The sequence below is a fragment of the Sapajus apella genome, unplaced genomic scaffold (genome assembly GCF_009761245.1).
Source record: "Sapajus apella isolate SASKATOON/1434 unplaced genomic scaffold, GSC_monkey_1.0 scaffold1, whole genome shotgun sequence".
Lineage (NCBI taxonomy): Eukaryota > Metazoa > Chordata > Mammalia > Primates > Cebidae > Sapajus > Sapajus apella.
In genome coordinates this window covers 4,436,168-4,454,796 of record NW_022436941.1, presented here as the reverse complement: position 1 = coordinate 4,454,796, position 18,629 = coordinate 4,436,168, and the positions used below count along the sequence as shown (strand labels likewise).

Below are 18,629 nucleotides of genomic sequence, written 5' to 3'. Positions count from 1 at the left end.
TTGTTCTGCACAGTGACGTAAATGAATAAGGCTCATGTAGTCCTGGGGCCCACCTGGTTGCCATGAGGGCTGAGAGATCAAAGTCTCAGTCTCCCGTAATTCACTGATGGTATGTCCCAGACAACGCTGCATCCTGGGGGAGTTATGATGTTATGAAAAGCGTATCTTTCTTTTTCTTTAAATGTCGTTTTCCTATTTCTTCCTTCCCACCTATCTCTTGAACCAGTTACACAGGGACTTTACAACCATGACACCTCTCCTTAGTAGAAAGGTAGATTTTAAAAAATCTTCTGATCCTACCTCTTCATTATTCTACCAAAATATGCTCAATTCCTGTTCAAAAAGTTTCGTGTATTTGGTTTCTCTCATCTGAAGTCATTCATTCAACAATTACTGAGTTCTATTATGTACTGGACACTTTGATAAACACTGGGACTAGGCGGTAAGGACAGCTTCTGACTGTAAGGTGTTCACAGTTGAAAGGAGTGAAAAATAGGAAGGGAAAGGGAAAGTGAGAAGCTCCTGAATGGCGGCAGGTCCAAAAGTTCCATGGCATTCTCCCTGGGGCTGGTGGGAAGGCTGCCCAGAAGCAGTGGCATTGGAGGTGTGACTTGACGGAGGAATGAAACTTTGACACTCTAATCAAGAAAGAGTACTGGATAAGAGACAGAAACTTGTGGGTTTGAGAAATGGTGAGCTTGTGGATGTTACTGGAGTACCAATTCCAGGCAACCCCTAGAAGAGTGACAGAGGGCAAGGCTGGAAAGAAAGGAAGGTGAGGCTGGTTTTTGATGGGCTTTGCCTGCCACATGGAACAGTTAAGATTTATGCCCTGAACCACTGGAAAATATTTTTCAGCAGGAGACTGACACCTGTAGACTCATTTTTTTGAACTACCGCTCTCACGTCAATATGGAGAATGGAATTGGGGGTGAGTAGCGAAGTCCTTGGGAGACAGATGAAACTTTGAAAACAGAAGCGATGAGGGTTGGACCTATGGCCAGGGTGATGGGAGTGGATGAAAGAAGGCAGTGGTGATAGAATGAATGTGAATGGCTATAGGGGCACAGGAGGGGTTAATTTGGGCAACTCAGTAAGTGGTGATGCTGGTAGCAAAGACAGGGAGAAAGGCTTTACTCCACTTTCAGCTCCTCGTACCCAACCTACCCTTTTCCACCCAGCCCAAGGGCCTTTTTCTTTAAAAACCTTCTTCCATCCTTGTCTCCTTAGAGACCACTTCCTTCCCAGAGTGGCTATTCTGGGATTCAGCTGTGGGCAGCTTGCTCCCTAAGCATGAAGTTATTATTTCACCTGCGTTAGGTCTGTTTCCTGCATGAGATTGTAGGACTGTTTTCAGGCCCACATCTCATGCTTCTGTGCTACTCACTTCAGTCACTGTTGCAGTGTCAGGCATTTATGAGGTCCAACAGGTAGTGGGGACTTGTGCTGTGCTTGCAAGTGAAATCTTAAATGTAAAATACATACCAAGTGGAGCTGCTCTGGTTAGTGCATGGGGAGAAGGCTCATAATCCAGGACCCTTGGCCTTCTTCAGTTCTTAGCAGCAGCCCCCAAGAACCTCCACTGTATCTAGGACCTCATGGGACAGAATTGGAAAACTTCTGGCTATGTGGACTGATCGTGGGTTTTGGAGTCAGATAGATCTGTGTTCAAATCCCTGCGGTATCAGTTACTTAGGTGTAATAGAGCAGACAAATGATGAAGACAAATGACAAGTGGCTCTAAGCCTCACTTTTCCCTCTGTAAACCAAAGATAATATTTTGTTTGTAGGGTTATTGTGAGGATGAAGTAAGATAATGCGTGTAACAATCTCTGGCACTTATTAAATGCTCACTAGATTATAATTGTCATTGATAACAATAAGAAGACACTTGTTAACTAATTACATGTTTGATCCATATTGAATTGGCACATGTTCAGTCTAAATAAACTTCTTCATCCTCAGGTTAAGAAAAGCTAGGGTTGGGGTGAAGTCATGGTGAGCTTGGGATTATGAGAAGAATCAATCTTGTCTCATATTTCAACCACTCCGTCAAACCAGAATCGCCTGCCTTTTCATGAGAGTCTCTTAATATATAATGTATGGGTGTCAGTTGCTGTAAACTGACTATACCCCAGCAACAACTTGAATTAATTATATGCAGGACGAGAGAAAATAAAATGCCTTTTTCTCAGAGGCCCAAGTTTCACTGGCTACACAGAAGGCTGGAAACCACAGGGTGAACTTTCTGCTGATGGAGGACCCTGAGAAGAAGCTGAATCAGAAGAGTGATGGCAAACCCCGGAAAGTACGATTTAAAATCTCCTCCTCCTACAGCGGTCGAGTACTGAAGCAGGTCTTTGAGGATGGGCAGGAATTAGAGTCACCAAAGGAGGAATACCCTCACAGTTTTCTCCAAGAGTCCCTTGAACCAATGGATGGTGTTTATGGGTCTGGGGAAGCCCCCAGGCCCCAGCTGTACTCCCCTAAGCTGACTGCTCAGAGGATCAGTGTGTTTAGAGACGGTAATGCCTACACTTTGGCGGGCGGCCAGCGTCTGTTCAACGATTACAAGGCGAATGACCATAAGGTTGGTATTGTACATGACATATAGGCTTTAAGGGTAGGCTTTCTAAAATGTGTTTAGAGAAACACCTAAATGGTTCAGATTTGTGTCTTGCCCACCCTCCGGTACCAACCAGAGCTATCGACACACCAAATGGGAAGCTGTTATTAGACGAATATTTCTGGGGTAAAAATAACATGCTTGCTGACTACTAATTGGAAAGTGCAATGAGCATATATAGTATTCAAATTCCATCCAAGGTAATACATTGTAATTGGATCTTTGAGCTTTCCTGGAATGTAAATTAAATAAAGATGCAGTGGTTTTCAGGTTGTCAGACTGCGGTTTTAGACAATTATGCAGTCATTTTGTTTCCTGAAAGAGCGAAGTATTTGAAAGTGCTCATTTTACTCCAGCCAATTATTCAGCTTGCAGTTTATCCACGTCTTGTTTTTTACCCCTATTGCCTTCCTCCTACTGCCTGCATTGTCTATTTATTTTGCCTTTTCATTGCTCATTAGCATTAATTCTGGGTAGTTGGAGTCCTGGGAAGAGATGGTGAAATGTAAATCAGCCAGAGGAGATGTTATGTGGGGAAGAAGTTTGAGCTAATGGTTTGATTGAAATGTGTTTAATTTATGAATTTCAATTACTTCCCAGTACCATGGTTTTCTTTTAAGCTAGAACCTGGAAAATATTCACTGAAATTCAAAAATTCATATGAGATATATATATGCTGTTAGTGGGACCACAAATGCCTTTTTAAAAAAGATTAAATACAGTTATATAATATATCTGTGTCATTAATGAATAGTACAGCAGGATGTGTTCTCATCTTTAAAGTGTGAAAGCCAGATAATTACTCTTGAATTATTTTTATTGTTAGTTTCCTACGGGAATAGATAATACATCTATTGCAGACAAATGTATTTTTGGCTTTACTGGCATTGGTAAAAGTATAATTATGGGCATGTTCATAATTACCAAAGATAACACTATGTTCCTTTTTGATATTAAAGGGGGCTGAACTGAATGACCTCTTATCTTAATGGGGTGTATGCATTACAAAGTGTTATCACATGTTATCTCTATCTGTATCTATCACGTTGGATCTTTACCATAATCCTGAGGAGAAAGGCAAAGTATGGTCATTCCCATTTTGCAGATGAGAAAAACTGAGTGCCAAGTTGTTAAGGGATCCATATGATACTCCGGGATCATTGGATACAGAGTCAGAATAGGAATCCAGATCTTCTTATTCCCCAAATGTTTTGCTTTAGGGCATGTTCCTTTCTAAGAGAACAATATGATTACATAATAATAATAATACCTACCATTCGTTGACTGCTTATTATGTCCTAGGTACTTAGCTAGTCTTGTACTTATACCATTTCTTTTTAACTGTGTCTTATTTGTAAGTTTAGAATTTACGAAGTCACAGTTCATGCAAACCTTTTACAAGACCCAGTAGATAAATTTTGGGTTGCTTGATCTTCATAAGTTATGTGCAAAATTTAGCGTTTATGTAAATGTATAATTTTTTTTTTCTTTTTTAGACACAGGGTCTTGCTCTGTCACCCAGGTTGGAGTGCAGTGGTACGATCATAATGCACTGCAATCTCAAACTCCTGGGCTCAAGGGATCCTCCTGCCTCATCCTCTCTGGTAGCTAGGACTATAGAATTTATGAATCTAGATAAATGAGTCTTCATGGCAGCATAGATCAGTTGGTTAGAACACAGTACTCTATATGTTTTAGAGGCCATGTTGAAGGTTCGATTCCTGCTTGGCCTCATTATCTCGGGTTTCTTTGTTTCCTGATCAAGTGCCCCATCCCAGTCATAGCCAGCTTCTGAGAATTAAAGTGGCCAGGATGGATTCATGCAGTTCCACCCACTGGAACCACTTGTCAATATGGTATTTATGAAAAAGAAGGAAATGAGAGCTAATGTCATGACTTTTTAATAACAAATCCAATTGTAAAACACCTCCTAGTAAATATTGGCTATGAGACCACATTGGGTAGCAATTAAGTGCAGTAATTCAAAGCAAGAGCTCTGAACTCAGATATATGTACATCATTGTTCATAGGAGCATTATTCTCAATTGTCTAAAGATGAAAAGAGCCCAAGTGTTCGTAGACTGATGAATGGATAAACAAGATGTGGTATATACACTCAACACAATATTATTCAGCCTTGAAAAGGAAGGACATTGTACACATGCACAATGTGGATGACTCTTGAAGACGTTATACTAAATGGAATAAGCCAGTCACGAAAACACAAATACTATATGATTGAACTTATCTGAGGTACCTAGAATAGTCAAAATCATAGAGACAGCAAGTAGAATGGTGGTTGGCAGGGGCTGGGCATAGATGAGAAGAAGGGTTACTGTTTAATGGATACAGAGTTTCAATTTGGGAAGAAGAAAACAGTTCTGGAGATGAATGGTGGTGATGGCTTCACAGTAATGTGAATGCACTTAATGCCACTGAGCTGTACACTTAGAAAGGTTAAGATGGTAAATTTTATGATATGTACAGGTTACCATGATAATAATATATACATATATTTTTTTTAAAAAAGGGCTTTGATGCCAGTCAAACCTGAGCTTGATGTTCAGTCCTACCCATTTACTGCATAAGCTTGAACAAACTAGTTAACCCTGTTGACCTTCAGCATAATTGTGATATGAGGGATATCAAATGACTTAAGAGAGTTGTTGTGATGATTTTAGAAGATAACACATAAGAAACTCTTAGCATTGTGCCTGGCACATTTTACATGCTTAGCAAATGTTACCCACCATTGTAATAACGAGCAGGTTCTTATCAAAGAAATGTTGAGTCTTAAATTTTATGAGATGGGTAGAGAAAAAGGTTATAAATAATCAAATATTTTAAGCAATTAAAATGGGCTGAAGTTTGTAAGGTTCAAAGAAAATGGAAGGGAAAAGGAAGGGAGGTAACATTTACTGAACACCTACTTTATACATATTGCATAATTTCATGTTCACAAGATTTCTTGGAGAGTTTTGCAGATTGGAAAAATGGAAGTTCGTAAGGGTTAACTAACTTGCAAATCTCACACAGTTGTCAAATGACATTTTAATACAGTCTGAACTCAGGTCTGTCTATCTGCAAAGCCCAGTGAATTTCTAGTACCCAATAAGCATTTCTGCATTTAAAAATGGAGCAGTGGGCAAGTTTAATAGTGCCTGATCAATAACCTCTAGGCATGTTGCCACAGACACCAGAGTATTTACAAGTGCTCAATCACATAGGTTGCCATTCTGCACCTTAGGAAAGGAAATGAAAAATTCTTGGCTCTGTCCTTTCCCTCTATCATGCAGGAGTGGGTGTTCCTCATTGACATTTGATGTAACCATGTAATGTGAACTTTCATTACACCCAGAGAGTTTTCTTAGACACAAGGAAGAATTTGCCTATCAGGGTAACTAAAACTTAAACACATCTTAAAAGTGACTTGAAACCCTCCATCTTTGGGGTACATTAAAAGATAAACTTGCTCATGCCTGTAATCTCAACACTTTGGGAGGCCAAGGTGGGTGGATCATGAGGTCAGGAGTTAGAGATCAGCCTGGCCCCAACATGGCAAAACCCCGTCTCTACTAAAAATACAAAAAATTGGCCGGGCATGGTGGTGCATGCCTATAATCCCAGCTACTCGGGAGGCTGAGACAGGAGAATTGCTTGAACCTGGGAGGCAGAGGTTGCAGTGAGCTGAGATTGCACCACTGCACTCCAGGCTGGGCAACAGAGCGAGACTTCATCTCAAAAATAACAACAATAAAAACAAAACAAAACAAAAACTTGCTATCTTGGGTGTATCAGCCATTAAGCAGCTCAGAAACAGGGGTTTGGAGTAGGTGATCTCAGATTAGCATATTGAGAGTTTTGTCTTGAAAAAAGGCAGCTCTAGAGATGAAAAGCTTCCTAGTAACTGAACCTTGTTGGCTATTACTGGAAGTAGAAATGGAACCTTCCCAAAGTACCACCATCCTTATCTTCTGTTATTCAGAAACCGATAGTACAGAGTGTGAAATAAGAATCCAGCCTGCATAAAACAATAGGAAATGGAAGCTGCTACATGATCCCTTGCAGAAAGGAAGAGAAAATAGGGCCAGATAGGAAGCTTGTGGCTTAATAAATAATTATTGAAAACTCCATTGGTGTTTCATGAAAGAGACCCTGAATATCGAAGTCTTGTTTAAGCCAGGTTTTGGCTGAATATACAAGGGCTATAAATACAAGACTGCTTAACTGCAGCGTTTAAATAGATTTGGTTTATATAGTTCTGTAAGCAGGGCAGAATATTTCATGCTAAGGTATTTAGTTGTGTAGTATGATTTTGCGTGCACTCCCAAAGAATAGTTTTAAATAATAACAATGGCAACAATTCTCACAATCTGCATAGTATCTCCAGCTTTTGCAAATACTGTTTTATATATTTTCCATGGCACCATCCACCCCGAGAAGCTGATATAATTAGCCTCAAGAATGAAAGTAAAAATATTTAACCACAGGAACATTGCTCAATCAGCAGAAAAGCCAATAGAGTGTTGGGGAAGGGTACTGAGACTTGGGTTCCTAAGCATGAACTCTTATGTTACTAGGTTTGGGGATGTTAGAGGCTCCTTGAAGGGAGACTGGGGTAATTGGATGGCACTCAGGAGTCTCAGGACAGCACATGTTCACCATTCAGTATGGAAGCATTTCTGTATTGTAATCACTAGCTTGTCTGTGGCAATGCCTGCCAGCTGGACGTCAGCCCCTTTGCAAATGAGCAAACTGAAGTTGAGAGGTTACATGACTTTCCTATATCTCACAATCACACTATACAACTAAATACTTCAGCATGAAATATTCTGCCCTGCTTACAGAGCTGTGTAAACCAACTCTATTTAGATGCTGCAGTCAGGCAGTCTTGTATTTAAAGTAATTTCTGAACAGTTACCCTCCAGTCCTCTCTACTGCATTGTGGTACTGCCCAGGTTTATTCCTGAGCAAATTATTAAGTAACACCATGCAAGAGAACAAAAGCTATTAATAATGATGCTTTAGATGTCTATTTATTGGCATAGATGATTTTAATATTATATAGATAATGAAAAAATAGGTTATGACAGAGTATATGTTATGATCCTATTTTTTCGGGGGGAAATACTTTTGAATAGTGTGATATAGCTGGTAAAAATATGGGTTTTAGGGTGACAGACGGGTTCCAATTCCAGTCACAGTGCCCTAGTAACTCTGTCACCTTAGTGAGGCATTTAACCCCACTGAGGTTCAGTCTCCTCAACTTAAAATGTGGAAACCATAGCATCTGCCTCATAGGGGTGTTTGGGGAGAAACTGAGGCAATGTTGGTAAAATGCTTAGCATGATGCCTGACACATAAAGAGTGCTCAATAGGTGGCATCTACTAATATTATTCTTTATACTGATAAAAAATTGGAGAGATATTTATATAAAACAAAAAGGCGTCCCTCTGTATTTATTAAACACTCATTGTACCCAGCCCTGCATTAGCTGTTGGGGCATGCAGTACGAATAGAAGCTCTAGCCCCTGACCTCCAGACTCTCATACTCTGAGTAGTTCAGCTCTGATTGGTCATCATCAACAGGAAGAAGGAAGCTGGCTTTCACGGCTTTTAGAGAGAGCAAACAGACCAGGGAATGAACTGTGACTTTGGGGTCTGATGGGATCACCAGTGCTGGGTGGTAGAAGTTCCTCCTTTGCCGTTTCCTGGTATTTTGGACAGGTTCTGCAGCTCTCTACTTGGTGATTGGTAGTAGAGTTTCTACGTTCATTCTCCATTTCTCTAGCCCCTACCTATCATAGATTTTGGAAAGATAATCATCTACACTAATAACCTGAAAATCATTCGAACCCCAATGGACAAGAGAGACTTTGTGAGGAACATTCTCCAGAAGGAAGAGGAGGCTAAGGAAGAGTCTCTGATGAGCAAAGAAGTAAGCTACGGAGGCAGAGGACAGCACGAGAGGCCTTTGGTGGAGGCGGAGAGTACATTCCCCCATAACCAGTATACACAGGTGCGTTGGGGAGCTTGACTATCCTACTCGGAGCTGGCCCTACAGCAATGGTCTCCAAGCTGGCTTGACTGTGCACTGCTTAAGTAAAACCATTTGAATATGAATGCTTAAGATATCTAAATTTGAAGATATGAGGAATTTTAACATTTGTTCTATTTTAATGGTACACTGTTAGCAATAGCAGTTATAAGTCCATATTTCAAATACTTTAAATTTTTAATTTTTTGGCTGACTTCTTTTTAGATCTGATTAAATATTTATTATTTTCACTGTGCAGTGTGGCTTATGAACAGCTGGTTCTAGAGGTGGAAAAAATAAATCAACCCTATCTTTTCTTATGGGTTCACTTGTTCGTCTATTATTGCCGTCATCCTTGATCCATAGCCTTCTTGAAGACATCATGTAAAGTCATGATTACATTTGGCAGATTAGTTTGGCTAAAACTAAGGAGTATCATTTGTAAATCCACTAGACCAGGCACAAGTAAACTGCCATATGTTACAATGTGCTGAAAGTGGACAAATGAGTTGGATGCTACTGTCAGCAACATTTGAATGCCAGTCTTACTCCAGGTCTCTTGGGTACCTTGTTTTTCTAGTGACTGCCTGACCTAATATGGCTGTCAGTGTCCACAAGTTTATTAAAAGTTAGTATAAAAATTCTTTTAAAAAGAAAATAAAGCTTAATATCTTACCTAATTTTAGATAAAAAGTAAATATAAATGGTTCCAGTGTTTTCTTCTCATATGCCTTAGAAGTGTGCACATGCCACCTTGGAAACCATTGCTCAGATATGCTCAGACCAGGGGCAGGAGGGCTGTTATTCAATAATTCACAATGTGAGGTTAGGGGTGGAGGAAGCAATTTTGATGAATTTAAGCCAAGAGTAAAAGCTTGGGTAGCTGGAGAAATGTTTTCTGTCTCTTAGATTCCATCTCTTGGGACTTGATATTTTCTGTGAGATTCACTTTAACTTCCTGGTATTGCTATGGAAAAATGGGTCGGGGGCTTTCTGGAACTTGAGTGATTTCTCCACTCAGGGAGGGTTCAGATGATAAGGAGGTCACGACTGGGCTTTGAGTGATGGCCTTAAACAAGAGGCACCAAAGGCTCCTTCTTATCTGATTTCTTCCATATCACAAATCTATCTATCTCTATACAATTTCTCTAAAATCTACTTTTTTCTTTCTTCCTTTCTACCTCTTCTTCCCTTCTCCTAGACATAAGCAACCAGAACTCTACCAAAAGGTTCTGAAAGTTCTGCTCACATCCATTCACATCTCTTTCCAACCAGCCCTCACGCTCTAAAAGATATTTTTAAATGTAATCTGATTAGGTCCCCTGTATTAGTCCACATTCACACTGCTATAAAGATACTACCTGAGACTGGGTAATTTATAAACAAAGGAGGTTTAATTGACTGATAGTTCCAAATGGCTAGAGAGGCCTCAGGAAACTTACAATCATGGTGGAAGGTGAAGGGGAAGCAAGGCATGTCTTACATGGCAGTAGGAGAGAGAAAGAGAGAGAGGGAGCGTGAGGAAGTGCCATGCTTTAAAACCACCAGCTCTGGTGAGAACTCACTTATCATCATGAGAACAGCATGAGGGAAACTGCCCCCCATGATCCAATCACCTTCCACCAGGTACACCACTTGACACATGGAGATCACAATTCAAGACAAGATTTGGATGGGGACACAGAGCCAAACCATATGCATCACCCCCTCTAAGCTTTCAGTGTCTTTTCATTGCTGGGGATAAAACCCCAAACTCATTACTTGTCCTAGGAAGCTCTATGTAGCTCGGCCTCTGCTGGTCCCTCCAGCAGCATCTCTCACACATCTCTTCTCATGCTCTTGCCCCAGACACACTGCCCATCTCCCCATCTCCATCCCTCATATATTATCCTCTCTTTCCTACTAGAGGCAAATCCCCTCTGCCTGGAATGTCCCCAGACTCCCCACTATCTTGCCTTCAGCTTCTGAGATCTCAGAGGAGACATCACTCCCTCAGAGGGATCTTCCCTGGCTTCCATGAGGAAAAATTCCTCCAGGATTGACCTGTCAGGGCACCTTACACCCCTCCTGACAGTTGCAATCTTACTTTAATTTGTGTGATTATTTGGTTGGTGTTTGCTCTTCCCAGTTAGGTCTCCATGAGGGCAGGCCTGGCCATGTTTATGTTGGGTTCAACATTGTAGTTCCAGTATCAGAAAAAATAGAGCCTGGCATATAACAGGTAATCAGTGAATATTAGTTAAATGTTTGTGGAAAGAATACTGGAATTTGAGACTAGAGTGCCAGCTGGTAAGAAGTCTTTGGCCATTACCTTCTTTCATCTTCTATGCAGAACTATTACGAACCTAGCCTGCGCCAGATGTGGCAGCTCATGCCTGTAATCCCAGGCAGAGGAGGGAGGATCCCTTGAGCCCAGGAGTTCAAGACTAGCCTGAGCAACATAATGAGATCTGTCTTTACAAAAAATTAAGTTGGGGGAAAAAAAAAGAGCCTAACCTGGCAGCAGGAAGATGACTGAACATCGTGATCCAAAGCTATATAATTCTTTAATTCTATTACCTATCATACTATATTGTAAGTTGCAGGAGCATATATTTTCAGAAGACAGCTGGAAATGATAAAAAGCAGGTCATACTGCAGGCCTGAGTAAAAAAAGCAAGAGTAAGCCTGATAAGACAATTACCTTTAAATTGAATTTGTAGAGAGCTGTGTTTTTTAGCTGTAATGCTGTAAACTAGGACAGAGGTGTGCAACAGAAGTTTGCTGTGAAAGGTTATACTTCACTTGTCTGTCCTATAAACTCTGTTTTAAATTGTTATTTGTTTGCCCAATCTCTCATGCAGCAAATGCTCAGACAAGTTTTATTCTAAAAGAGAAGGTCAAAGAACATCAAGGAGCCCCTTCTAACCAAGAGCCCCTTTGTTCTGTTAGATGGAATGGGGCAGCAGTGAGAATCTGATGAAAGAGCAGGGCAAGGCTGAAAGCTGGACCAGGATTGAGCCTCTGTATTAACTATCAAAGAAGAGGAGAGGAATAATTGAATTGAGCCACAGCAAAAGGTGGAAAGGGAAAAATTTGGCTTTGTGCTCAGTGGATTTGAGGCCATGAATTGTCTGGGCTTCTTTATGCTTTATGTGATCTCACTTTGAGATAATAGTAATAATCATCTCATCATAAGCATAATCATAATCATAATAGCTGCCATTTATCGAGGGCTCACAATAGCCAGGCACCATGACCAATGCTCCATGAAATAGTTCACTTAACTCTTACAAGAACCCTGTGAGGTAGATATTATTAATAGTCACATTCTGCAGCTATGGAAACTGAGGCTCAGAGAGGTTAAGTAACTTGGCCAGAGGTCACTAGAACCAGTAGTCAAATATAGGTCCATCTGTTGATCAGTCTCATGACCATAACCACCCTATTATGCAGTCTCGATTGGTGTTGGTTGCCATCTTCAGTGCTACACAAGCCTTGGAGTCTGCAATAAAAGATCAGGCCCCTCTTCTTGGTCAGAGAGCTAGTAAGAGGTGGATTGGTGGGTCTGTTGGGTTCTAGAACTTAAGCTATGCTGTGCAACTATGTTCTATATCCTACTAAATATTTTCTGAGAATAATTTAAAAGATACAGAGAAAGAAAGAAAGAGGCTTATATTATACAAGTCTTGTATAGAGTGGTGCTCCTTAAATACTTGCTGAATTAGCCGAATCATTAAAAAGAGGGTAAGTGGTTGAAGAGAGTGGTAACCCAGAATAAGAATGGAAACTCCAGCAAAACTTCAAATAATGTAGTGCACTCTAGAACTATATGACATTAGATACAATTTGATGGAAGACTTGTTCTTATTCTCTATAGCAGGCTTCCTAGGTCATTTCATTAATCTTTCAATATCTGATCTGGCATTTTATGCAAATGAATTTTTGGATCACATGTATAGCATTATGGTAGGATTTTACTGTACTTTCTCTGGCAGTGTGGACTTATATTATTAAAATCTCACTGCTATGAAGTACAAAACATAAAACCTAATGGATTTGGCAGGAAATGAATCGTGGCAATTAGCTTTAAGAATATTTTGGCAAATATCTTTATTTTAAATACTTTAAGAGAAGAAAACAAATTATCCATTGTTAATATTAATTAACATATGGCAGCAATCAACAAAATATTAACAAAGGTATATACACATTATTTGAGTTTTTGTTAGTTGGGTAATGACTTCTATTCCTTAAATCTAGAATACATAATATTCAGTACCTTCTTAGGCACTTTGCAGCATGATGGAGCTATTTTCAAAACTTATGCCTTCCTTTTCAGAGATTATTTTTATTCTTAGGTTATAAAAGAAAGCTGTATGAGTTGGGTAGAGCTACCCAGTGGACTCCTGTTGCCTTGTTTGTCCCCAGAATTTAAGAACAGGAGGTGTTCTCCAGATATCATTGTTCATTTGTTTATTCATTTGGCACAAACAATGTGCCAGGCACTGCACTAGATATTTGGGAAGAGACAATGAAATGGTACAAGTCCAGAGAGCTCCCTGTCTAATCAACAGAAACTTTCATTGGAGTATGGGATACCTGTCATGCTAGGGGTAGTACAAGTGGCCATGGGGGTGGCGGGACTCCTGGTCTAGAGGTGTGGGTGGGTGAGGCTTCCTGGAGGAGGAGCTGCTAAGCTGACTTCTGCGGACAAGCAGGAGTTGGCTGGGTTGGGAGTGGAGAAAGGTCCATGGAGACCAAGTGCAGAGAGGCCCATGAACAAGATCCTGACGAAAGAAGTGACAAAAATTTTAAATCAGCCTAAGGAACTGGGTTTTATCCTAAGGTTTTATCTGGAGGGCAGGTGTTCATTAAAAACCTTTCCTGAGTGCTTTCTATGTGGCAATCACTACTGCGGGCAACTTAATGAGCTTGGCATCAGTGAGGAGAACATATCACAAGACCAGAGGCACGGGTCCACACTGAGTTCATGCCAGAGTCAGTGGGCAGCTGGGCTAGGATTTTGGTTGTGGGATGAAGAAAGCAGGATGGATTTGAGATTTTCAGAAGCTGAAATGGACAAGACTTGGTACTGGATTCACCAGGTTTCAATCTAGTATCTCCCCTTATTTCTGGGAAGGTTCATAGTCTATAAGGAATACCAAGATCACCAATTTCCTTAAGATATCTGAGGGGAGAGCAAGACAATAGCCAAAGAATATTTTCTGGAGAGTGGGAGTCAAGAATTGGAGATTTGTTAGTAAGGCTTAGAAGTGAACTAACTTTTATGGTGAATCTATGATTTGATAGATAATATTGCATTACACATATTCTCTCATTTAGTGTTCCAGCTACTCAGAAGGGTAAGCATTATTATTCACATTCTATAAGTAAAGGAACAGATTGGGAGAGGCTAAGGGAACTTTTTAAGTTGCACAGCTGCTGGCAGATAATAGCCTCACTCCTACTCTATTAACTCCGAAGTGCAGAGCTCTTAGTCACTGGGCCTTCGCTCTCAAAGAGAATAAAGATGTAAGTACTGCAAGCATTCAGAGTTAAGCTTGGAAGGATTGTAACATTTATTGATTCACTGATTTTTCCACTCAGTCTCTCAGACACACAAAACAGTCTTTCTTGAGCACTTACTATGGTCAAGTACAATGAAGAGCTGTGTACATGGGCATTAGGAGCATCAATTCTGGTGTTCTAATCCCTGGGATGAAAACCCACCTCTTCCTCTTTCAAGCTGTGTGTGTGACCATTGGCAAACAACTTCTCAGTATCGCATTTTCCCATCTGCAACACAAGGATGATAATACTTACACCATCTCACTGGGATTTTGTGAGGATTAGAGGGATGATGTATAGGAAGCTCTTAGAACTGCACCTGGCACCTATCAGGCATGCTACAAGGGTTCACTCGTAGTATTTGGCAATGAGGAAAATAAAGTCCTTGCCCTTTATGGAGCTTACAGAAGAAAAGGCCAGAGATAGTGACAAGGGCAATGAAGATCATGAAGTCTTGGAATGCAAAGTGTGGTGACAGGAGATACTGTCTTAGAGATGTCCACCAGGGGAATCCTCTCTGATAAAATTGCTGTGACTATTCTGGGTCCCAGCCGATTCTCTCACTGACATTCGTGGGAAGCGTTTTCCTCTATTCTGCCCCAGCCTTTGCAGAAGCCTAGTGCTGTTTTGACCTGCATGTGAACAATGGACTTGAACTGCTGCTCTAACTAAACCCTAACCTGTCTCTTGCAGGAAGGGGATCTTCCCGAGGACAGCTGTTTTCACTGCCGAGGGTCGGGCAGTGCCACCTGTTCTCTGTGCCACGGCAGCAAGTTCTCGATGCTGGCCAACAGATTTAAGGAGTCCTATCGGGCCCTGAGGTGCCCTGCCTGCAATGAGAATGGCCTACAGCCTTGCCATATTTGCAATCAATAGCCTGTGGCTTTTGCATGTCCACTGTTATCTTACCCTCCCTAAAGTTATTTCTAATAAACTATCCCCTTCTCCTCCTCCTGCCTCTCCCAGCAAGGAGGCCACAGTCACTCCCACTGCTGGCAAAACTCAATTATCTGATGACATTTTGTGAGGTTGGTAACATCTCTGTGTGAGTCTAAGTGGCAGGGGCATTTTCGAATTAGAGTTTGCTTCGAAACTGGTTCTGAAATTATCCTTCCAGGATGGCGTGAGTATATCTCACTTGACTTAGCTCAGTTTTCTCCTTGCTTCAGTGAAGAAATATAGGTACACTTCAAGCATCGGGCTAGGGGTTATTTTGCAAAATTATGCGGTGAGAAAGGAATAAAAAAGGCAGGTTTCTGATGAACTGAATTCTTGTTGCTTATAATGCATCTCAAATGATTATTGGTCGAATTGAATTTCTGATTAAGCAGAAGAGGAAGGGGACAGCCAATGCTGGACGTGCTAGCAGACCACGGCAAGCAAAACAGGATGCTCATTCTTGAGACAGGCCAAGGAGCCTTCCCTTTCAAAGACCTGAACCTCTCCTGTGTGGTGTGCTTGGATATTTATGCTGACAGTGAGCAATACTATTTCTTAAGTCAAGATGAGATAAGACATTTTCATGTGCCTCTAACTACTGAGGTTATAAGCCAAGTCAAAGCTATTTATGATAAATTTGGTGCTCAAATATGTGTGCATGACATAACTTCTTCCAGCCCCTGAATTACTACCAAATAAATAAATCCATTTTAAGTCTAAAATCTAGCCATAATAGTCTTCATAAAGGATTGCAGATATTTTATAGATTACCTACTGTAAATCTCCAAAAGAAAAAATTAACCAAGGCTGATTTTTAGCAGTAATGTTTTTACTATCCATGAATATGCATAGTAAGGATGATTCTTTCCTCTTGAGGTTGGTTGTAAAATTAGAACATACTTTTGTTAATGAACTTTTGTAGCTCTAACACCCACTCCCCAAGCCCCTTAAGGATAACACTGCAAAATTGATCTCTTGAGGCCTGCTGCGTTCTGTGGTAATAATTTTGATTTTACAACTTAGTAATTTCTCAAGATTTGTTTGTTATTCTCTAATATTCAGCTTTTAACATAATTTAACAATGGAATGCTTCTCAGGCAATATAAATACTTCTAATAAAAAAGACTAAAATATTTTCGAAGCCATGATAGTTTTGCCTGTCCTTTCATACTTAGGACTTACCATGTTGCTCACCAGCTTTCTTTGCTTCTATGCTTAACTATTATACCTCGTGCCTCTGTTTATGTTTTCTCACAGCTGTTGGCTTTTCTGCCTTTTCAGTATAGAGGAAGGTGGGATGCAGAGAGACCTTTTTTTTTTTCCATTTATTTATTTTATTGCATTTTAGGTTTTGGGGTACATGTGAAGAACATGCAAGATTGTTGCATAGGTACACACGTGGCAGTGTGATTTGCTGCCCTCCTCCCCATCACCTACATCTGGCTTCTCTCCCCTTGCTATCTCTCCCCAACTCCCCACCCCCCACCGTCCCTCTCCTATTTCCCCCCAACTGACCCCAGTGTGTAGTGCTCCCCTCCCTGAGTCCATGTGTTCTCATTGTTCAACACCTGCCTATGAGTGAGAACACGCAGTGTTTGATCTTCTGCTCTTCTGTCAGTTTGCTGAGAATGATGGTTTCCAGGTTCATCCATGTCCCTACAAAGGACCCAAACTCATCGTTTTTGATGGCTGCATAATATTCCATGGTGTATATGTGCCACATTTTCCCTGTCCAGTCTATCATCGATGGGCATTTGGGTTGTTTCCAGGTCGTTGCTATTGTAAACAGTGCTGCAATGAACATTCGTGTGCACGTGTCCTTATAGTAGAAAAATTTATAATCCTTTGGATATATACCCAGTAATGGGATTGCTGGGTCAAGTGGAATTTCTATTTCTAGGTCCTTGAGGAATTGCCACACTGTCTTCCACAATGGTTGAACTAATTTACACTCCCACCAACAGTGTAAAAGTGTTCCTATTTCTCCACATCCTCTCCAGCATCTGTTGTCTCTAGATTTTTTAATGATCGCCATTCTAACTGGCGTGAGATGGTATCTCAATGTAGTTTTGATTTGCATTTCGTAGAGAGATCTTTAAGTGTATTTTGCCTTTTTTTTTTTTTTTTTTTTTTTTGGAGACAGAGTCCGCTCTGTTGCTCAGGCTGGAGTGCAGTGGTGTGATCTTGGCTCATTGCAACCTCTGCCTCCTGGGTTCAAGCAATTCCCCTGCCCCATGCTCCTGAGTAGCTGGGATCACAGACACATGCCACCACTCCCAGCTATTGTTTTGTAGTTTTACTAGAGACAGGGTTTTGTCATGTTGACCAGACTGGTCTTGAACTCCCAACCTCAGGTGATCCACCCACCTTGGCCTCCCAAAGTGCTGTGATTACAGGCGTGAGCTCCCGAGCCTGGCCCTATTCTACTTTTTGACTGGAACATTCCATCACAAATATTGTTTGAGCCCCGTTGCGTGGAGAACAGCATTTCAAAGTACTTGCGTGTTACTCAGAGAGGCATCATCCCTTTGGATCTCATGGAACTTACAGTTTTAGAGCAGGAGATAGATACATAAACAGATAATTACAATGCACTGTGACAAGTGCTGGGATAGGATAATTACGGGGAGCATTTGGAGCAGGCAGAAGGGGCATCTAATTTAAGCCTTAGTGGGGTTATGGTGGTTGCCCAGAGGAAGAGGTGTAAGCAACTTCAGCTTCTGTAAAGAGCCTTTAATGTTTTTCATCATATAATAAATAACCTACTAATGATCACATTTATTGCGTTCATTCCACATGTATTCATTTATTATTGTGGTAGGAATACTTAATATGAGATCTACTCTCTTAATGAATTTTTAAGTGTACAGTATGTTATTGTTGACTAGCCACAAGTATTTATGGAGCACTGAGGATGTATCAGAAGACAAAACAAACTAAATTCTCCTGCGAGCTTACATTTTGGTGAAGGAATATAGACAACTAAATATATGGATTTATGGGAATAATATATATGTTTATGCAATACATATAGCCTATAGAACAAAATATATACATTTATATATAATAAGCTATGTATATATAACACATACATTACATATATATACATATATATGTAATGTATAGTTGTGTTAAAAAGGCTTTATCCCTTTTCTGATGAAAAAACAAAACACTAAGGGGGAATGGAGGATTAGAAGAGGTTGCAATTTTTGGCAGGGCATGGTGGCGCATGCCTGTAATCTCAACAGTTTGGGAGTTTGAGTCGGGTGGATCACCTGAGGTCAGGAGTTTGAGACCAGCCTGACCAACACGGTGAAACCCTGTCTCTACTAAATACAAAAAATTAGCCGGGCATCGTGGCATATGCCTGTAATCCCAGCTACTTGGGAGGCTGAGGCAGGAGAATCGCTTGAACCTGGGAGGCGGAGGTTGCAGTGAGCCAAGATTGTGCCATTGCCCTCCAGCCTGGGCAACAA

General features: G+C 40.7%; 1 protein-coding gene across 1 annotated transcript; it reads left to right on the top strand.

Annotated features, from left to right (window-relative positions):
• Positions 1 to 1,903: 1,903 nt before the first annotated feature.
• GRXCR2 (glutaredoxin and cysteine rich domain containing 2) lies at positions 1,904 to 16,447 on the top strand. Its single transcript, XM_032244472.1, has 3 exons — positions 1,904 to 2,590; positions 8,419 to 8,646; positions 14,908 to 16,447. The coding sequence occupies exons 1-3, from the start codon at positions 2,255 to 2,257 to the stop codon at positions 15,088 to 15,090; spliced, it is 747 nt and encodes a 248-aa protein (XP_032100363.1). The 5' UTR covers positions 1,904 to 2,254; the 3' UTR covers positions 15,091 to 16,447.
• Positions 16,448 to 18,629: the final 2,182 nt, after the last annotated feature.

Excerpts from the sequence above, each read along its gene's own strand:
- GRXCR2 (XM_032244472.1), top strand. The coding sequence starts at position 2,255 with ATGGAGGACCCTGAGAAGAAGCTGAATCAGAAGAGTGATGGCAAACCC. Across the intron at positions 2,591-8,418 it reads ACAAGGCGAATGACCATAAG|CCCCTACCTATCATAGATTT; the intron begins GTTGGTATTGTA and ends CCATTTCTCTAG. Across the intron at positions 8,647-14,907 it reads CCCATAACCAGTATACACAG|GAAGGGGATCTTCCCGAGGA; the intron begins GTGCGTTGGGGA and ends TGTCTCTTGCAG.